Below are 23,033 nucleotides of genomic sequence, written 5' to 3'. Positions count from 1 at the left end.
TCACATGCAGCTCTATCCACCACAAACAGAATTCTTCCCCACAGAGCAGAGCAGAGCAGAGGAGCAGGGTATACTGTATAAACTGTATAGTCCTCACGGTTCTATATCCACCACAAACAGACATCCTTCCCCACAGAGCAGAGCAGAGGAGAGGAGCAGCTCTACTGTATAAACTGTAGTCCTCACGGTTCTATATCCACCACAAACAGACATCCTTCCCCACAGAGCAGAGGAGCAAGGGAAGCTCTGTTACACCTCACAGTTGTATCCACAGCAATCAGCCATACTGCATTCCAGGGGGTTCACAGATCAATCATTGATAGTGAAGAACCAAATGGACAGTGGACACTCTGTAACTCTGAGAGTCATGGGGGTCTGTGGCCGAAGGGGGGGGGGGGTCCTTCAAATGTGAAAGTTTGAGAGCCACACAGGTATACACAAGTCACAGATGACGTCATAAAGTCTGGACTCACGAAGTCCCAGATCCACATGGAAGCCACGCTGTTATTAACCCCATTCTTGTTACACTCAGAGTATTGACATTCAATATTTCGCTGGGGCGGCAGGGCCTCAGCGACAGGGGTAGAGTGGCTGGTAGAGCGGCCTTATGGGAACCGCGAGATTCCCAGTCCGATCTCGGGCTCCCCCGGAGTTAATGTCAAAGTGTCCTTGAGCAAGACTCTGAACCCTAATTGCTCCCAATGTGCAGGTTGGTGCCTTTCATGGTTTCCCCTGTCGTCGGTGTATGAATGTCTGCATGAATGGATGAATGTGATATCCTAATAATTAGCAATGGCTTGTTTCTTTACATAATCAAATCTAAATCTCAAAGGGTGATTCAGACAACAATGCTCAATGTGGAAACAGCATTCAGGAAGCATTTTCATCTCTTGGTTTCAGAGTCATTAAAGGTTGATGAGAAATGGCTGGGTGTCATTACACATTCCATTAGGTATTGTTGTTGCCAGGCGACGTGGACATTATTGGATTTGGTTTGGAATATTTGAGCCACGGCCACCAGAGATTTTATGAATGAGCTCATGCTGCCTTTTCTCCTTCAGTGTTAATTTAACTCTGAGAGTGCACAAATGGAGGCATATGGAAACTTACTCATCTGGAACTCAGAAGGCACCAATAAGATGCTTATGGGTCCAATGTGGTTCAATATGTAGTACACTCTCAGAGTTAATATAAAAGTGTAAAATATAGCTCCATATTCTGATAGTACTCATTGATATAGAATGCGTCTCCCTGTCTCTCCAGATCTTTAGTAAGCAGAAAATGCTATTCTTTTCTTTTCTTTTTTTTTTCTCTCTCTCTCCTAAGGTATACAGGGATACCCATTTTATCCAATCAGGAGAGAGAACCCACACAGGATACAGAATAAACAAGTGAAATTGAAAGTGATGACACTATTTTCTGTTTAATAATGAGGTGGGGAGACTCCTGATACTGAACAAAAGCTATAGTGCTTAAACCTTTTAACAAACAAATAAATAAATACACATTTTGTTTTAACCAAAACATATCACTTACACCTTTGATTTAACACCCAGGATTTTACTGTGTGTCTCTTTGGCTTCTACAAAAGGCATCATTTAAAGTTGGTTGGGTCGCCGTTGTGCACCAACCAAATAATACCCGATCTACAAGCTCATACTGTAACGCGTTGCACCTTAGAGAGCATTCTTAACTTGTAGAATGTCTATTGTGGGTGCACGCCGTGATGCGCAACCACATATAAATCAGTCATAAGCCTTCACTCAACGCCCCCCCCCCCCCCCCCCCCCCCCACACACACACACACACACACACACACACACACAAACTCCCTGCCCCTGCAGTGCACTGTATACATCACTGTGTATTCACACATTCCCCTCGCTTCCATCTGTCAGAATGGCAGATACTGTATTCATAAGCAGGCCTGGAGGCATTACATCACATAACCGCATCTGCTCTTCCTTCAAAGCACCAGATAGAAGGGGTTTCCAGGGCACATTGTCCCTGCACACATTTGGGGCCATTTATACACTCACTCTTGGAGTACGTGAGCGAGTGAGCACTGAAGGATTTGACTGTGCGCCGCTGGCCCTTAGCTCCACATCCGCCTGGCCCCTCACCTCCCGTTATTGTCCCGTATTGACCCACTGCTGACATGGCTGTTGTAGCTTTATTGAGCTGTACGCAACACCCGCCTCCCCGGAGGACATAGTTTAATGAGACAGCCCCGGCCTGCCTTGGGGCCTCTTCCCTGTCTGTCTCGAGCAGGCATTATATGCCCTGCGAAGGAGAATAAATCGTCCATAAGGATTGCCATCTTCCGCCCAATATCCTCTTCATGATAATGCGGACGGACAATAACCCGCAGACTAATACCTCATGCCTCAAAATATTGGTTTGGTAGAAAGACATTGAAACTGGCATTCCTACTTTGGGCATTAGAGGCAAAAATCAAAATAAATAAATAATAATAATCTAGATCTAGAAGCTCACAACGCGTTTATTTTTGCTTTCTTCATTTGTTTATATTTATATTCTTGTTACTATGATTTATAATATTGCTTTGTTTTAACTGCCTGTAACTTGATTGTTGACCCCTATGTCCAGCGTTGAGTGTTTGTGTAAACACAAACATTGAAGACGGAAGTGTGTAAACAGAAACATTGTGTAAACACAAACATTGAAGACGAAAGTGTGTAAACACAAACATTGTGTAAACACAAACATTGAAGACAAAAGTGTGTAAACACAAACATTGTGTAAACACAAACATTGTGTAAACACAAACATTGAAGACGAAAGTGTGTAAACACAAACATTGTGTAAACACAAACATTGAAGACAAAAGTATGTAAACACAAACATTGTGTAAACACAAACATTGAAGACGAAAGTGTGTAAACAGAAACATTGAAGACGAGAGTGAGGACGCAAATAGTGATTGGCCGAAATGAGATGATGTATGATGATCTATCTATAATGATAAGAGCGCCCCTCACTTCACACAGGTGTGTTCTCTTTAACCATACCCCCCCCCTCTCCCTCTAGAGGCAATTGTCTTTTTATCTGGCATTGTAAATAAGAATTTGTTCTTATTTTCGCAATGCTCCGTCATCGTACGACAACATATAAAATAGGTCTTAAATAATTAAGGAAGGCTTTGTAATTACCATGATGTATATTGGTAAACTGTACTATCTGTGATTTGACTCTACCCTCTATTCTTGGTCTATGCCATATGGGGCGACTGTGGCTCAAGAGGTAGAGCAGGTCGTCCAATGATCCATGGGTCGGCGGTTCGAATCCCGGCTCCTCCTGTCTACATGTCGAAGTGTCCTTGGGCAAGACACTGAACCCCCAATTGCTCCCGATGTGCTGGTTGGTACCTTGCATGGCTTCCGCCGCAATCGGTGTATGAATGGGTGAATGTAATGCACAATCTATGTAAAGCGCCTTGGATAAAGGCGCTATATAAATGCACCATTTACCATTTATAGTGGTATAGTGTGCCAGAAATGAACAATCCCCTGGGAGACATACTGAAAGGGCCTTGATCAGCACCAGAAATACATTTGTTTCAGTGTAAACAATAACACAATATCATGCAGCAATAGTGAACAATGAACTAGGTCAAACAAGCACATCCTGGAGTCAGCTGTGATAGAATTTCGTACCATTTTCAGAATGTATCTGGATTCTAATGAGGAGTGGAACGAGGGGCGGGGTGTTATGTGATACGAATGGGAATGTGTGCTCAGTGTGTTGTTAGTCAAACTTAATTGGATCAACGAATTGTAATTCTCCAACATAGAAATGCATAGTGGTGGGAAAAGTACTGTATCTAGGGTGCAAATACAGTATGTAGTATAGGGCTGAAGTGGTTAATTAATGGTAACTAAAGTTTTCAAATAAATGTAGTGGCGTAAAAGTACAATATTTCGATCTGAAATGTAGTGGAGATGAAGTAAAAGTATAGACAATTGGAAATAAGTAAAGTACAAATACCTCAAAATTGTACAGTACTTACCTAATTGTACTTAGTTATTTTCCACCACTAAAACTGGATCAACAAATTGTGATAATACTCCAACATGGCCAATAGGCTTTATAGGAGAAATGTAGTTTATATTTATATCGTTGCTGTCGGGCAGAATGCTTTTATCTTCATCTTTTCATGTTTTCTCAGGGATGAGTGGCCTATTTTACACTGTGTTGAATGACTGTGTCACGACTGACTCACACACGCATTGTGAACTTACAGATTGGCTCGCTCTTGTTGAACGTTTTAGCCTATTGGGACGGCAGGTTGAAAATGGTATATATATTTTTATATTTTGTTTTTGTACAATATCTGGCATCTGCACTTTCTTCGACGAGCGACATCATATGAATCGACTTCATACAGGTGCATGGTCAGAGCATCAGATGGAATGGTCACTGGTCAGGCACAAATTTGTGCATGGATGTGTATGCCTGTGTGTGTGTGTGTGTGTGTGTGTGTGTGTGTGTGTGTGTGTGGTGTGTGTGGTGTGTGTGGTGTGCGTGCGTGCGTGTTTGTGACTGTTCAACCAAGAAGTAAAGCTTATCTCCAGTGAGAATGAGAGGTATTCATAGCCTTCTCCTGGCATCACACTGGGCGCAGTGGACCGATGGTATAACCTGCACGCACATGCATGCACACACGCATGCGCACACATGCACGCACGCACACTACTTGCTTTATTTAAAGGAGAATTTCGGGTTACAAGGCTTCCTAACTTTTTTTTTGTAGAAATTGTATAGTTGTTACATCCCCACCAAAGAGGTCCAGGTGTTATTTTGTGCAAAAACACATGGGCTATTTCCCCTACCTTTTTCAACAAGTTCTTCTAAATCTCGATTAACTATTATTTTTATTATTTTATAATCTACATTAATTAACGTAACAAGTCACATATAACACCATGGTAAAAGTATGAATGCATTTTTCCTTCCTTGATTCCATCATTGTATACACTATACAGAGGTAAGCAGGTCAACTAATTGCACATATAACACCATGGTAAAAGTATGAATGCATTTTTCCTTCCTTGATTCCATCATTGTATACACTATACAGAGGTAAGCAGGTCAACTAATTGCACATATAACACCATGGTAAAAGGATGAATGCATTTTTCCTTCCTTGATTCCATCATTGTATACACTATACAGAGGTTAGCAGGTCAACTAATTGCACATTGCACAGGTTCATAGGCCAGTGGACATCAATGAAAGTAATGAAAATACACCCGCACACTGTGTCTGCTCGGTACATGAGTCTTTTCTTGTAATAATGCATTATTAAAATAAATATGTTGTTCCAGGGTCCCTGGAACAACATATTTTCAGATGGGGGTCGGCAGCCAATTACATAATTGTTGGTATTCTTGACATGAAACCACTGACATAGAATAAAGCAATAAGCCGCAAAGAGGTCTAACGTTACCGGGTATTTTATAATGGCTGAGAGGCGTAGTGAGACACGACGTGTAGCGGAGTGGCTCCGACCCTTTCAGCCATTATAAAATATCCGGTATAAGCTGGGACCTCGAGTGGCTTATTGCTTTTCTAAAACGGTTACAAACATATAGCAATATTATCCTCGAAACTATTCCTAATTCACAAAAGTAGCTACACTTTGCACCGCTTTGCTCCCACCAGAGCGAGCCACACTTACTTGTTTTACTCAGACGGGGGAATAGGAGCCGCTTGATGTTTATACGAGGCCGCTCGGAGCCACACATTCACAGTCATATGAGCGCTGGCGGTGCTTAGACGCACGCACGGCCAGTGTTTGTAAGGCAATCAAGTGCTCCCCTTCCCCAGTTCAGCTATACAGAGCTGCAGGATCAATGTAACGCAGCTGGGAATGATATAAAGTGATTGAAGGTGTGGATTATCGTGAGATTTACCATGGCAACCAGCCAATCGGAATCAAGTATTGGGACTAACCGTTTTAGAAAAAAAAATAATCAGAAAATGATTTAGAACTTAAGACATTTTTAGAATCTGGTCTCAGTCCTAAATGGGTTAATGGGTATGTCCCTAGTTTGAACTTCCAATATCAGTCTTTTTCACAGCCCCTTAAGCAACAGCCACATCTTGCCACACTAATTAAAGCCGTGCACCCCCATTTATACATGCACCTTTGTTTGTCTTCTCCTACCAAACCTCACCGTTTGCACACATCTCACCATGCACAACACCTACAGCATGCCTGTCTAGTCATAACGCACTATGTTTCACCCATGCAACTGTCATAACAACTGTCAGTTTGCATTTGCATGAAATACCATGTTATTGCGCAACTAATTTCACAGTGATGCAAACAGTACAGTACAGCACAGTACTTTATTTTCACTTCACTTCACTTTCAATGTTTTATTTTGGTCTTCAGTTCATGCACAGAATGAAACAGTATAGAAATAATGACCAAAGGTGTAGGCTGAAGCTAATTAGCTTACCAACTACACATAATATGACAAACAAAGAAAACAAAAACAAAGTAATAAGTCTCTTTAAGAATACAGGAAGAAACTGAGAAAAAAACTAAAACATTTATTTACAGCACAGCACAGCACAGCACAGCACAGCACAGTACAGTACAGTACAGTACAGTACAGTACAGTACAGTACAGTACAGTACAGTATGCCAGGGGTTCTCAACGTTTTTGGCTGGGGACCCCGGAAATGCTTTGGCCATGTCTCGCGAGCCCCACCCCGATCTACACATTCATTTGATTTTGTCACACACGCCTGCTGTCCTGTGGTTACTTCTACTTTTGTTTTTAATGTATTATACCAGTAAGACGCCTGGGGGCGAGAAGTGACCTCGCCCTAAGGGCGAGAAGTGACCTCGCCCTAAGGGCGAGAAGTGACCTCGCCCTTAGGGCGAGAAGTGACCTCGCCCTAAGGGCGAGAAGTGACCTCGCCCTAAGGGCTAGAAGTGACCTCGCCCTAAGGGCGAGAAGTGACCTCGCCCTAAGGGCGAGAAGTGACCTCGCCCTAAGGGCGAGAAGTGACCTCGCCCTAAGGGCGAGAAGTGCGATGTCAGGATACCTGGGCACCATATATGGGGCTTTCCCCATGTATGGGGATTTTGAATGATACACTGACTGACTGATCATATATTGGCATTCCCATAATATGGGCTGAATATTGATCACAGTCAAGGATCTCCATATATGGAGCATAACAGGGATTGCTAGTCTCTGACGGCAGCACCTCTGGCGTTCCCTAGCCACTCTCTTACTATTCCACGCGGATATTGATCACAGTCAGGGTCCAGGGATCTCCATATATGGGCATAACAGGGATTGTATTAGGGTATCGGCTAGGAATGTCCATGTATGGAACTTTTTCACGTGATGTCACGATGACCTGCATGGCACCTGGGAGATAATGGCGACCGAAGGTCACAGATAATTATGAAACCTTGTGTTTTTTACACCTAACCCACTTTCTCCGTCACCCTCCCCGTGCACACGCCGATCTGCCCCAACAGTATACGACCTAGTGCTGGTTGCCTAGTGTTCTATTCTTTGCCAACCATGGAGATTGAGAACACTCTGCTTTCTGCAGAGTTCACAGGCTTTTGATATGGACACATTCATCACAACAACGCATGGGTCCAAAAGAGAGAAACCTCCCCTTTCTGCCACACTGAGAAAGTACCACGCGTTCTGCAGGAGGAGGGCATTCACAACGTATGTGGCGTCCAAGACGGACGGATGCTGCAAGGAAGCTTGGCGCTGCTGTGGTCAGACGTTCAGAGAATCCTCTTCCATTCAGAAGCATGTGGCCAAGAGTCATGCATCTGAAATTCAACAACTCACCGCGTTTAAACGTTTGTTTGAAGAAGAAGCTGTCAAGCATCAACGACCAAGTGTGCCACAAGCAGAGCCGGTGAACATTGCACAGTGGATACCAGCCACCAGTCACATCACAGAGGGTCAGCTTCAAAAGGGTCCAGGCAAGGTACTTCTGTATTACTGCTACTGTCAGGTGGAAGACCCGCATGTCATCTCAGCTTGGCAGAAAGATTTATGTGAAAGTCTCCATTTAACGGGCAAGGTGAGGGTGGCCACTGAAGGAATCAATGGAACTGTTGGGGGCACCGAAGCTGCTGCCGACATGTACATCAAGGCAATGCGTTCACATCCACTCTTCAACATAATAGAGGAAGACGATTTTAAGATGAGTGATGGTGGTGCACAGTGTTTCTCTGATCTGAGGGTTGGTGTCTACAAGGAGATAGTCCCCATGGGAGTCAGCCCTGATGTCATATCCTATAAGTTGGCAGGAATTCACTTGCAACCCGAAGAATTTCACAAAGAAGTGGAGGTACTTTTATCTAATGGGGATTTGTGTAACGACACCGTCCTACTGGACTGCAGAAACTTTTACGAGAGTAAAATTGGACAATTCCGTCATTGTCTGGCCCCCAACATTCGGAAGTTCAGCTACTTTCCAGACTATGTGGACCAGAATCTCGAGCTGTTCAAAGACAAGAAGGTTCTCATGTACTGCACTGGGGGAATCCGCTGTGAGCGTGCCTCAGCTTACCTCCGCTCCAAAGATGTGTGCAAGGAGGTGTACCAGCTGAAGGGTGGGATACACAAGTACCTGGAGCATTTCCCAGAGGGCTTCTATCGCGGGAAAATGTTTGTGTTTGATAAGCGCTACGCTGTCTCTTCCAACCGTGATGTCATCTCAGAGTGCAGGTACTGCAGCTCACCCTGGGACCGGTACCAGCTGTGTACCACACAGTTCTGCTGTCAGCTGGTGCTCTCCTGTCCCGCCTGTCGCCTGGAAGGGCGCACCGCCTGTTGCCTCGCCTGCCAAACCAAACCGGGACGGGCACAAAGTGACGAGTCTCCCTCCACTCCACAGCGGAAAGAGGAGTGTGAGTGCACAGATGGGCGACTCCGGGTTCCCCAGGAGGTGTGACGTGTTGCAATGTCATCTCTGAGAACATTTTGTAGAACGTTTTCAGCCCCCCTCCGGCTTCCAATAAAGCATTGCCGATGACCGTTTACATACCAACTGGTGAAAAGTACAGTAGCACACTGCACAGCTCAAGATCATGAATGTGAAAAGACTCACGTCATATCAATCAGCACGCACACATGGCTGTCTGAGAGAGAGGATTTAACCAGCCATACCTCCTCAACGTTCTACCTGTAGCCTCCTCACTTTCCACCTCCCGACATCTAAAGCACCATTCTCCATTCCTCCGTTTGTGTGCGTCTGCAAGACTGCAATTAAACAACGTAAGTCCGGAAAGTCCCTTTGATCGCATTCCCTTTGATGTGCACTTTGCCGTGCAACGCAACTCGGACAATCAATTGTTTGTTAGTTCATTGCGGCATGGAGGGCAGATGGTTTATTATGTGTGTACATGGTTCCCCTCATTCATTCCCCCTAGTGATCTATACTGCTTCTTTAAATCTGCTGCCTCTCTAGGCCAAGCCCTCATTCCCACAGTGCAATTCAGGCGGCTACTTAAACAGCCTTAGCTCACTTCTCTTTCTCTATGCTGAGCCGTCAAGCAGCTCGTGCGTAGCAGTGTGAAGATTTCCCCCACCTCCCCGGCCTCCTCCCTGTAGTTCTTAGTCCAGGGGTTATGGGATAAATGGTAAATGGTAAATGGTGCATTTATATAGCGCCTTTATCCAAGGCGCTTTACAGAGATTGTGCATTACATTCACCCATTCACACACACATTCATACACCGATGGCAGCGGAAACCATGCAAGGCACCAACTAGCAAATCGGGAGCAATTAGGGGTTCAGTGTCTTGCTCAAGGACACTTCGACAGTAACTCTGGGGGAGCCCGGGTTCGAACTGGCAACCTTACGGTACCCATCCAGGCACTCTACCCCTGAGCCACCGCCGCCCCCGATATTATTGTATTGTGTTGAATCATGTGTTGCGTTTCATTGTGTTGAATCATGTGTTGATGTGTCATTACTGTGTATTGTTCATGGATTATTGTATCTTTGGCTCTGCTCTGGGGGGTTGTTGATATCAGAGCTGTGTCTTGGTGCACAGATAATCGGAGATATACATTTGTGATATCAGATCTGTGTCTCGGTACGCAGATCATCTGATATCACATGAGCAGAGCCACACCGCCATACTAACATGCAATAGCTTTGCAATAAATGGTCTATGGTCAATCTGAGCCGAAGTGTCTCAATGAACAAATTCAGAAATCATCGCCTCAACAATCATCTTCATTACACGTTTTCATGACATGTGATATTTTGACCTTTCTGGTGTAAAGGGCTTGTATTTCTGTCAAATATCAGGAAGTGACATGCATGACTCCATGCGTTATTCAATATTTCTGCTGCCAGACCAAATGCACATTGCATGGTAATATTACACCTAGAGCTAGACCTGAAACATGACTGTTTATAATGACAGCAATGGTTCAGCCTGTTTTTTGGGACTGCTACATTTACAGAGAAGCTCAGCTTAGTGTCCTTACCAAAGACTCTAAAAACAATGGGACCCAGTGGCCAGTGCCTCCCTGCTTGGCACTCAGCTTCAAGGTTTTGATTGGGGGTAACTTGGGTAAGTCCCTGCAACATACTAGCGTCATGTCCAGGGGGTGTACTTGTACATCACGTTGCCTCACGAAACGTGAAACTGGAACAGGAGATAGGCTCCTGCCCTATGGGCCTCATGGCTCAGCAATGCTTATACTTACATTTACAGAGCAAACGTGTACATCAACGGTCAGATTTGAAATATAAAGTGCTCACCCAAGGTGCCACGGATGTTAGCACTTTCCAGGGTTTTTTAATAAAAAGCATTTTTATCCGACCGCCCGGCTATTTTTCCTCAAAAGAAAGGGTGTCTATTAGTTTGTATTGGAAGTGCGGTCAGTGTGCTTATTGAACGCATCCAGTGTATAAGTGTGCAATACACTTCCCAACCGATAGGAAAATGCTTTTTATTAAACAACGCTTAACACACAGGTGCTAATAGCTGACCCAGGACAATTCTAACATCCATGGCACCTTGAGTGAGCACTTTAAAATTAGAAATTTGAACATTTCTGTACACGTTTGCTCTGAAAATGTGAACCATGACGCTCATGGTGTACTAGCGTCATGTGAACTATGGCGAACCTAGAACCAGATTTATTAAATCTTTTACTTTCAGGGTTAAGTTTAATCTCATCATTTTGTATAACTGAGTTGTCAGTTGACTAAGGAAAGATTAAGGAAGGTTTTAAGTAACTGACAGTTAGGCCTACATTTGTACACTCCGCTTCCTTTGTTTTCTTTCTCCACCTACGTCGCTATTCTATCTGCGTTATGTTTTATTCTGTTTAGTTTTTTTGTCCCGTTTCCTAGGCGTTTGATTTGAATTGACCTAAAATCTTCCAGCTACGAGCATCTGGCAGCTGATGTGGTGACATTGATGCCTGAATAGAAAAGTAATGCATCTTATTCTGCAACGGAGCAAGAGACAGACAGAGAGACATATACTGTAGATGCATGCACACATACACAGTCAGATATAGAGAAAAGAAAAACACGAATTCTGAAATGCACGTGTATATTGCATGTATATTGTGAAAGACGATAGCATTCACACATAGACAATAGCATACAGGATATTGTACATGCATGTTCGCACACACAGCACTCGGGCACTGACATAAATAAGTCATACACAGATCCTTGAAAAATCTCCCAGGGCCTGACAACTGCTTGATGAAAGCTGATGCATGTACAAGTGCGCCGTGTACACGGAATACTACACAGCAATCAGCTTATTATAGAAGATGGAGAAGTGCACATAATGGGAGAGGAAGGTATAAGACAGGAAAACCAGAGGGGACGCTTAAATAGCGCCGGAAGTCGTTTTCCCTCATTCTCAATTTCTCATCCTCTTAGAGGTTCAATACCAATCAGCCTCTTTCCAGAATAGCTTGACAATCAGGGAGACCTGTGGGGGCCGTGTTGTCTTTTACACGCTGCCCCATCAAAGAGAGATTCAGACCACATCGATAAAAGGAGAAAACTTCTTCCATCAGGAAAGAACATTTTACATTGTTGGAAAGAAAAGGAACACATAACAGTCCCTAAGGTTTTAAAGCTGCTATAAGCAATACTATTTTTTTTTGTATTCAGACAGCCAGCAATGGGTAGAACACTCCCAAAATAATTTTGTCTCTGTGACACATCTAGGGGCCACAATCTGCATTCAAAGATGTTCCTAGAAGCTTTGTCATTGGTCGGAAAAAACCCGGTCGCAATGACTAACCAATCAGGAAGCTGACAAATCGACCAATGACAAAGCTTCTAGGAACATCTTTGAATGCAGATTGTGGCCCCTAGATGTGTCACAGAGACTACATATTGTTTTGGGAGCGTTCTACACATTGCTGGCTGTCTGAAAAACAAAAAAACAAAAAATAAAAAAGGTAATTAAAATGTTGACATATTAATGCTTATAGGAGCTTTAACGTGCCATTAATTAATTAATTAATTAATTACATTCTCTGTCTTTCCAAGTGATGCAAGCCAGGCACTACATACTGTAGCTTCACAATTTGTCACAATAAGCGGTTGAGACGAATAACAGTCTAAGTCCACACTAATTCCATAATGTATAAATTATAGATAAGGGTTCAGGACACATAGAACTTTTCGAGGAGGGGTCAGAATAGATTATGGACTTAGACTGTTATTCGTCTCAACTGCATGGTGATTGCGGTTACATTCTTCATTCATATGGTGTTTTAAAATGTGTTTCTTTGTTCGGGTGTTAATTTGTTTGACTTTCAGTCAAAAGGGGATGATCTCATGCTCTGAAATTCCATTCTCACATTCTTGTTTATTTATTGTATTTTACAAAGGTTTCCAAAGCCGTTTGCAAACATTCAACAAAATGTCATTCAAGAATACAAAATGGATCCTTTAGGCAATTATTTCAATTATATTTAAAACTGTGCCGTCAGAATCTGTTCTCAAAGGCTTAATCAGCATATCTGATGAATTATTCAGGAATTGTTCACACTGCTTCTTCGACTGTGTTAAAGGTCGTTAGCTCAGGCTACAGTTTGAAAGCCTGTTATGTAGATATGTCTCTGAGAAAAACTGATAATGAGATAACGTATGCACACATTGCATATATTGTCAGACCATTGTGTAACGACAACCAGACAATTAAAATAGTCACAGCCTTTTCTAATAAGAATGTCTGACTTCCTTTGGGAAGGTGTGAAAGTGCTTATCATCAAAACTCTTGGGTACAAACTAAGAATCACCAGGTTAGGATCTGCTACCTTGATTGCACCCAACAAGAAAACATAGCCAAGGAACCAACGTAACTTTATAGAAGAAGCTTGTATAGCTAAAGCAATGAAAGAATCCACAGGGTTGCCTCGTCTGGACCTTTTGGTGATATGGATTCTTGTAACTCCTTTAACTACATGAACAGCATCCTAATTATGGGGGCGAACATTCAGCAAAGAGGGTAATAAATGAGGGGCAATGAAGTAGGCCTATAGTATTTAAGTGGTGAATTTCAAAAAGTTTTAGTAAATCCAACAACGTACAATGAAGTTCATGAATATTCAACTCCCAACCTTAATTTATTTTATGATGACCCAGGACTTCCCCCTGCATGTGGATCACTGGGTGTGAAATAATTTTACTATTTGATCAAACACAAACCGGTATGGCCCAAAGTACACAGCAACTACAGCTGAATTCCCCAACTGTGCCAACTGTAAATAGGCATACATACACATATATCATCTCTGCGTAGCTTTCAGTTCATCCCAGCTGGCCCCCAGAACATTACTGGAGGTGGCCGTCAAACTGCATGTGGTTCATTTGTCAAATCGGGTAGTTGGCTACTCCAATTAAAATAAGCACACATTGATGGATTGCCTGGAATATCTTTGCAGAACAGCTCTATACAAGTAAGACGCGCGAACGTGGGAAGCGAACACAGCTTGTAAATTTCAATAAGAACAATTATATTTTGTATTATTATTTTTTTTAAGTGTCAAGTGTTTTTTTTAAAGATTCTTTTAAGTAAAAGTTTTTTTAAGTTACGTTTTTGAGTGGTGCAACCACACCTACAACCAGCAATGTCCGTGTAGCCTGGTTAATAAACCAGACTAATATCGCACGGACCGCGGCATATTAGTCTGGGGAGGCTCAGCTTGGATTTCATTTCCAGGGGAGCGGGTTGAAACATTTTCTCTTTGACGCAATTGGTCAGAGCTACTGTCAGTCAAAGGTCTCAAGCATTGAAAGTCACTGTACCAAAGCCCGCCCATATTGCATACCGTGTCCCGATTGGCCGCCCCATTTCTCTGGTGTAGGAAATGGGCGTACAATTGAGCCTCTCCAGACCGTAATCCGCCAGCAGGCAATTTATTTTTGCCAACGGCTGATTCGGTCTGGTTTATTAACCAGGCTAATGTCCGTGTACCTGTGTGTACAGTAGGGGGCGCCAGAAACAGAGAGAGGGGTATGCTGTGCCTGCTGTGTGTGTGTGTGTGTGTGTGTGTGTGTGTGTGTGTGTGTGTGTGTGTTTTGTGTGTGATACAGCTGCGCCCTCTGGTGACGGGCCAGTGGTGTTACAGTGTGACACACAGACAGACAGACAGACAGACAGACAGACAGACAGTTTAAGCCAGCTTCTATAGTTAGTGCTCACTGCGTTTGCAATCAACAGCTCATCCAGAAGGCAGGCCTGGTCTTCAACCTACCCATTGCCAATGATTTCTCACTTCTGTGCTCACTGGCTCCTGGTGGCTGCATGCAGTCAATTCAAAACATTAATGATGAAAAGGCATAGCAACCACTCCCTCCCTGCCCATTTCAATCAGCAAGTACCTAACACAGGATGTCTCTCTCCCTTAACCTACGACAACCAGGCCATCACTCCAATCTATACTGTAGCCATTTCTCCCTCCTGACTCCCATTATGTGGGGGTGCATAACTTTGGTCTGACGTCCCAACAGTCCGACACAGAATCTTTTTTTGTTTGTTGGGGTTTGGGTTGGTATATGCTTTCAATAGCTTCCATCCATATGCTGAAAAAGGCAAGCTCTGCATGCACCAGGCTTCAGGGGCAGATTTAGCAAATTTGTGGCTCCTGTCCCCTTCACATATGCTGCTCGGATGGATGGATGATTAACATGACCACGGGCCAGCTGGCCACTAATCTCTCAAGACAGATTCAGAGCTCAGCTCAGCAGCAGAAACTCACCATGATGGACCAGAGCTACCAGCCACCCCAAATACCACCAGTCACAGCAGCACACAGTACAGTACAGGCACACATAGGACCCCAGACCCCCTAAATTATACCACCTCTCAAAGAAGCACACAGTACATGTAGCCCTATATGTCTGTGATGTTACATATATTTCATATATTCCACAATACACTATATAGACTTACGGTTAGCAGTTGCAGAACGGCAGCATAAATGTGGTTGGCGCTCCGTGTGTACTCACTCAATAGATAATTCCAAAGACTTGGAGTCAAATATAGTCAGAAAACGTGTTTTTGGTCAAATATCTCCACTTTTACATGAGCTTCACCCAGACAACATTCTCTCCGGGAGAGGGGCCTGGAATGCTGGACTGAATTCACCAAAACTTCCTCTGTCTGAACACAAATGTCATCACAAATTGACCAGGGAATCACAAATGTTTGGGTCACACAATTGACAGGTGGTGTGATTAATTACCCAGCACCACCTGAAAATGGTCAATTGTCACAATTGTCAAGATGGCATCAATATAAATCTGATTTCCTCTTACAACTGTGCACATTTCAAAATAAGAGTCTGTTATTTGTAATATGATTATTCAACATCATTTTGAAATCGACCTACTGGAAATAGAAGTAGGCCTAGCTTAGGTGAAATTACGTCATGCTATTGGAAAGAAATCAATGGGCACTTGAATCATTGATTTTCAGGGGTCAGCCAGGGGCCCCCTGTCTTCGGGCTCCATGCAATGGTGTGGTTTGACCCTTATTGTGAAGGGGTCCAGTGGCCCTGTTGTGCTATGAGGACATTTTCCTGGCAAATAGCCAATCTACAAGCTCATAATGCACCGTGAAGCGACGCGCTGTGATCCTGAAGATCTGCTATTTTCACTAGTTTGGGCCCCGGCAAACGTTTACTGTCTCTTTTGGGTCACGGGCTAAAAAGTTTGAGAACCACTGAACTAGAGAGAGAGAGTTAGACAGCACTCTCCACAAGCATCAAAACACAGAATGAGACATTTATCTTTTGTTACCACGATGTTCCATCCCGTCAGTAGAGTTCTACTTGTGCAATCTATGCCAAGTCCCTACACACCCCCACTCTCTTTATCTCTCTTTCTAGCTGTCCCTCAGGTTGTCAAACAAATAAGCAAGCAAACAAACATACACACACTAAAGTGACGGACATAACAAAAAGAGTGAATGAATAATGCATATTGCATCAAATACACAACAGACACAGAGACACATCTGTCTCCTCTCCTCTCCGACTTGAATTGAATTTGACTCGTTTCTCTCTGATCTCTCTCTCTGTCTTCCTCCAGATGTCTCGGTGAGCCTGTTGTCCCTCCTGGTGACCACGTGTGGTCTGGCTCTGTTCAGTGTGTCCCTGTTCGTCTCCTGGAAGCTGTGCTGGGTGCCATGGAGCGTCCGCTTCCTCCCCGACGGCCTCAAGGGGCCTCACTTCCTGGGCGGAGACCAGCAGCCCGTCCTAACAGAGGTAATGATGAAGAACATGGCTGGAATTCTCAACCTATAATTCTGAATATAATTCTAAAATTACGTCTTTATACGACTATCAAATAAATCTTTGTCGAGTGACACATTTCTAGAGGGTCATGCAGTAAAGTAAATTTGCATGCAAGGAATTGCATGTTGACTAGACTAGATACATTTTCCAAACCATGCGATAGGATTCTTTTACATTTTGGAATTACGCGAACAAATAAAAAATAAAAATATAATGTTTTGAGAAAAAAATAAAGGTGACATGAACTTCAGTGTACTGGATTACTACAGTATCCCCAGTGACAGATCAACCCCTCCCAGGGCCGAGGCACTACACCAGATCAAAGGCCCCCATGCACGTGCTTGTGATTCATGCGCGCATATGTAACACTTTTTTTTGCCCAGTAAATGAACCCACGTGCGTTCAACTTCAGTGCACCGCCGTGCACGTGGCCACCACCGAGTAGTTAAGAAACTGTTGGACGTCGAAAAACACTAGCGGGGGTTCCTGTGTTGCGATACATTGAAATCGGTGACCTATGAATACGGTTTTGACGGAAGCCACAGCTGTGTACCTATTTGAAATAATCTCTGCAGGCCACTGTTCCGGTTCCATTGTTAATCCGGGCCTGAGTATCCCAAGCACGTTTCAAGTCTCGACAAGTTGATTTTCATACCGTACTGAAACGATTGTGAAGTACAGTAGCAGGGCTAATGATTAAAAAACATTGGTTAAATAGCTCTGTGTGTGTGTCGTGCATGCAGGTAGATGGCGACGAGAGGGACTACAGCGAGGACGGCTGCGTTAAAGAGACCACCGCGCTCCCGCCTTCTGCCGTGGCCGTCCTGGAATCAGCCATGAAGATCAGCCACACCTCGCCCGACATTCCCCTGGAGGCGCAGAGAAAGGTGGAGAAAAACCACGTGCACACTCTAGCCAGAGACAGGGTTCAGAGACAGACCACAGAGCCCACGTCGTCTGTACGGTGAGTGAACATTGACCGCGTTGCAACATGAAGCAGATGTGACGACGGCTGCGGTTTGTTTACTGATGCGGAAGACCCAGGTTTGTACACCAGACATGATGTCACATTCAAACATGCAATAGTGTGTAGTAGACAGATGCCGTACATACATTTGGACAGGTTTATCACGTGGAATCTGAACAAACACATAAACTGTTTAGCTTCATGTTGTAATGTAAGCAGCATAAGCCACACTGTTGGTTGGTCTGTATAATTGTTCAACAATGTTCATGTAGTGCCGCGCTACAACAACATTGATGGATGTCCCGGTGTCCTGGTTGGCGGAGAGGGGCAAGCATCAAGTATTGTAACGTGAACATGGATATAAATGTATTAACTGACCGGGAACCCATTTTGCTGTTGGCATCATGTCGTGCTTTAGCTATTGAAAAATAGCAGATCTACAAGCTCATATCGCGCCACCGAGTGGCGCGATACGAGATTGTAGGTCTGCCATTTTTGAAAAATCGAAGAACGACTGACATTTTTTAGAATCTGATCTCGGGTCAGAATGGGTTCGTCAGACCAGTGTGTGTCCGGCGGAAACCTCGTGTGAATCTGATCTCAGGTCAGAATGGGTCAAGGTTGCATCGTCAGTATAATCACATCCTCGCACATACAGCCTCTCTATAGGCAAACTGGTCGCACGCTCGCAGCGCGTCACAAATGACTCGAGGTGCTTCGTTCCTTTGTTACAGCCACAACTCCATCCGTCGCCAGATGAACCTGTCCAACCCAGACTTCAACCCCGCCCAGTTCCAGCGCCAGGAGTCCCTGTCCGGCCTGGGCCGCATCAAGCCGGAGCTCTACAAGCAGCGCTCGGTGGACGGCGAGGACGGCCGCCGGGACAACGGCTGCGGGCGCCTCCTCTTCATCCTGAAGTTCGACTGCGACATGGAGCAGCTGATCGTGAAGATCCACAAGGCCCTGGACCTGCCCGCCAAGGACTTCTCGGGCACCTCCGACCCGTACGTCAAGATCTACCTGCTGCCCGACCGCAAGACCAAGCACCAGACCAAGGTGCACCGCAAGACCCTCAACCCCGTGTTCGACGAGGTGTTCCTCTTCCCCGTGGCGTACGGCGACCTGCCGAGTCGCAAGCTGCACTTCAGCGTGTACGACTTTGACAGGTTCTCCCGCCACGACCTGATTGGCCAGGTGGTCGTCGACAGCTTCCTGGACCTCGCCGACTTCCCACGGGAGACAAAACTGTGCCGGGAAATTCAATATGTAACCTCGGTAAGATGCTCCGCTTTGTCTATTTCTTTAACCGTTAATCTCTCTCGCACGCGCTCATGCACACGCACACACACACACACACACACACACACGCACACACACACACGCACACACGCACACACACACACAGAAAGTTCAATAGATCAGTAGCATATCAGTAGTTTGACCCATTTAAGAGGCAGCTAACTTAACTGTACCCGGCCTGCCTGGATCCCATGTCACAACAGCAGGTGGTTAAGGAGACATATCAATGCATTAGTATCTCATTTTCCCAGCCAGCAAGGGAAGTCCTCTGTGGTTCTGAGAGGCAGAAACAGCGAAATATACTTAGATTATGTTAATGTTTAATGAATGCGCTAGGAGACACTGGGGGGTTACTAGTGACCCAAATCTAGGCTGGCATTAGAGTGAGTTTGCTTTGACATGTAGATATACACACAGCATTACATTATTCACCGAGATACAGCCTCTAAGTCAGTCAGTTAGTCTTTCTGCGAGTGAATGGAACTGTGAAACAATAATGCAGTGCAAGGTCAGAACAGGGACAAATTAGCCATTGGGGCCGTGGCCCAGGGGCCCTTGGCTCTCAGGGGCCCTTCGGGGAAGGACCCCGTGCGGTACTAGGTTTGACACCCTGAAAAGGGCGTCTGGGGCCCTTCATTGGCCATTGATTTTGTAAAATTTTGGTGGGGGATAATACGCCCCTGGGTCAGAAAACGATGTTTTGGTGTAACTCACTATGGGGTGCTGCTACCATATTCTTTGGTCTACTGGAGTATTTTCTTTTAATATACAGCATATAAAGAAGACATGGCATCTACAGTAATAACAGCATGGCGTCCCTGTCAAACTTTTAACTTTTAACTTTTAATGACTCCACTGCCGTGTTCAGTCAGTGATGAAGCTGCACTAAACAGGCTGGCAACTCAAATGGTACAAATTGGTGTAGGCTACTGTTGAAGTAGCAGACTAGCAGAACTAACAGTGTCTCTATAATTAGAAAGACCTGCATTGGAGGAACATGAGCAGTGGTGTCATGCTCGTATAGAACGTGGTACCAGTAATATTTTGACGTGCACGCGCAGGGACGGAACGGAACGGTGCATGTGCGTGAACGCTAGAATCAAGAGAAGACGCACCTAATCAACCTCGCGTCACCAGACTTTCCAAGACGCACAAAGTACCCAGTGGTCTAGGTTTACTGGCGCCCCCCATTTGCGCCAGCAAATGCATTTGCAGGGAGAATGTCTCCCTGCAAATGCATTCCACAGGAATGTTAAAACTTTATTTAAGTCTCTACAATAAAGTTGCATTTCAGATTGCATTTCTTTCCATTGCATCATGGTAATGCATTCAGAAGGAAATACCAGGTGACTCAGCTTTTCAAGATCACCTTTATTGTGTCCATGATGAGAAGTACTTTGGAAATTATAATTAATACATTTATGTGTCTTGTAGGCCAATGGACAAGAGATGAATGGGCTAACACTCTAGTCTAGAGGGAATGACTCGCATCCAGATTTCTATTAGACACGTTCGTAATGACAGGAAAAACACAAGGGCTTTGTGAAGCAATTAAACTTCAATATGTCTCCAAAGCAATGAATAATGATAAAAGCTTAGTTGCATCGAGCCCCCGCCCCCCTCAAACGCACACACACACACTCACACACTCACTCACTCACTCACGTTGTTTATTCATAAATGCTATCACCCACAATCTATTGGCAACACCCACCAAATAAGGTCAATATAAATAGCACGAATCTCCCCTGAGGCAAACCAACCAGTGTGTGTGTGTGTGCGTGCGTGCGTGCGTGCGTGTGTGCGTGCGCGCTGTGGCGTGGCGTGCGTGCATCACAACTCAGAAATGAGGCTAAAGCATTCGATTTGGTTTCTGATCCAATTTGCATACTGCAATTAAAATACCGGTATCTCTTCATCATGTTCTACAGCCATGACTTCTTGTTTGATTGCAGCACTCACACATGTTTCTAAGTAGTAAGAAATGTGACAGGTGATCTCTTATTTGATCAAAATGTGTCTTTCAGACTAAGTATGCATTGATTTACTGGATTATGAAATTAAATTGAGTAGTTATTAATACCATTCCATACATGCTTTATTTATAGCCCAATAGCTGACTATAGCTGTTGTACTGCTAAAGAAGGGCATGCGCACGCACGCACGCACGCACGCACGCACGCACGCACGCACGCACGCACGCACGCACGCACGCACATGTACACACACACACACACACACACACACACACACACACACACACACACACACACACACACACACACACTGCATGTTCCTCCTCGGCCCGGGCACCCTGGAGAAATGACGAGCATTTACATGACATTCAATTGCTAGCCCGTCCAATGACGTTAAAATAGCTCGCCCATTGGCTTTAAACAATCCACTGTGTCTACACCTACAGCCTACTAGCACGTCACACGATGGACCATTCATATTATACATATTATTATATGTATTTATACAATTTGAGGGCGGCCATAGCTGAAGGGTTATAGTGAGCCCGCCTGGGGAGCTAGAGGCCCCATGGTTGCCACAGGTAACATTCACCAGGCCAAGTCAGCAATGTGTCCCCTAATTGCTCCACTGCCTATATAGCTTCGATCGGCTGGGTTGAGCTCAGCAAGCGAGGGACAAAAAGAAAGTTTTAATTAATAGCGGTTTGGCTGCTGTACCGCATGCCGTGCGCGTGCGACCCCCCTGCTACCGCACCGCCTACTAGTGCATTTGTGCGTGCATGTGTGTGCATGTGTGATTTACATTTCTAGTGATGCACCGAAAGGGAAATTCTTGGCTGAAACCGAATACCGAATATAGGAAACAGTACCTTAAAGCTATAGCTTTAACCTTAAAGCTTTAAGGTACTGCCATGACAGCAATGGTAGGAAAAAATACGGTACCTAATTTATGGCAAAACTTAACTTAAATAATAATCACTATTATGGGTCCATAAAACATTTATTCAGCTCTTTTGAATGCATTAATTGCATACACTAAAGTATTCTGTGATATATTTTCTGCCTATTCGGGCCGAAACCGAATAGGCCGCAAATGCATTTTTTTGCCATTTTCTGCGGCCGAATATTCGGTGGATCACTACATTTCTATGTAAGAGCAGAAATTAGGTTCTTCTTTTTATCTTTTAAGTTTGCGTGCCACGATGACATCATCTCTCCGTTTCGTTCCGCCCCAGGCATAACCGGGTTAGCACCCTTGGGACCTCACAGTATGTAGGAGGCACCCTGCTCTGGTCCAACCTCTGGTTTATGAAGATTAATCATTGCTACAGTCATGCATACGTGCATATACATGTTTGGTATACATACAAAGTACATTGTATGGACTGGGATAGGATAATATGCTGCCTGGCTATTGTTGACAAATATGAGTTACACATAGACAAGCTCCTCGTATACAGGTAAAAAGCAGTGAGCTTCCTTTGGAAGCTGCCCTTAGTTTAAGCAGTGCGTGCTCATGCTATAAATAAATACAACTTAAATCAAATACCACAAAAGGTGGCACTCCAGATAAAAGACTGGCTCAGATGCAATTTCGCATTTATTGTATACACTTTGTTGTTGATCACAGTACTGTATATGCACAGTACTGTATGTTGAAACGTGCTGAGCTTGTACCCGCTGTGGCAAGAATACATATTATATATTATACATGTCTTGCTTGTTTTGATTGAGCTACAGTATATATGAACATAGGTCATAGGTAGGTTATAGAATGATTGGATACCCGGCCCCTCCTCTGGAGAAACCTCTGCCTAATATATGAGCATGTAACTATCTCCCCAGGCTGCCTAATATATGAGCATGTAACTATCTCCCCAGGCTGCCTTCCAGTGCATATCCCTCTATCTTTCAAATGTCCCAATAAAGGAGGAATACATAGGGGAGTACACTACCCACTCATTTGTTTTTTTA

The 23,033-nt window shown here is 44.3% G+C and overlaps 2 protein-coding genes across 2 annotated transcripts in view; both read left to right on the top strand.

Moving 5' to 3' along the window:
• Positions 1-23,033, top strand: part of syt9b (synaptotagmin IXb) — a gene marked incomplete at its 3' end in the record, with an annotated part of 40,819 nt that overhangs the window by 3,182 nt on the left and 14,604 nt on the right. Inside the window, exons 2-4 of the mRNA XM_083763046.1 lie at positions 16,612-16,787; positions 17,561-17,781; positions 18,519-19,059. Of these exons, the coding sequence (XP_083619172.1) occupies positions 16,612-16,787; positions 17,561-17,781; positions 18,519-19,059 (938 nt within the window). The remainder of the gene's footprint in view (positions 1-16,611; positions 16,788-17,560; positions 17,782-18,518; positions 19,060-23,033) is intronic.
• Positions 7,624-8,973, top strand: LOC310857969 (thiosulfate sulfurtransferase/rhodanese-like domain-containing protein 2; the record flags this gene model as incomplete). Its single annotated transcript, XM_083764014.1, has 1 exon — positions 7,624-8,973. The coding sequence occupies one exon, from the start codon at positions 7,624-7,626 to the stop codon at positions 8,971-8,973; it is 1,350 nt and encodes a 449-aa protein (XP_083620140.1).

This window comes from Protomyctophum parallelum (genome assembly GCF_964188405.1).
Source record: "Protomyctophum parallelum genome assembly, chromosome: 4".
Taxonomy (NCBI): Eukaryota; Metazoa; Chordata; class Actinopteri; order Myctophiformes; family Myctophidae; genus Protomyctophum; species Protomyctophum parallelum.
Note: the sequence above shows the minus strand (reverse complement) of the source record. Positions and strands in the feature narration are given on the sequence as shown.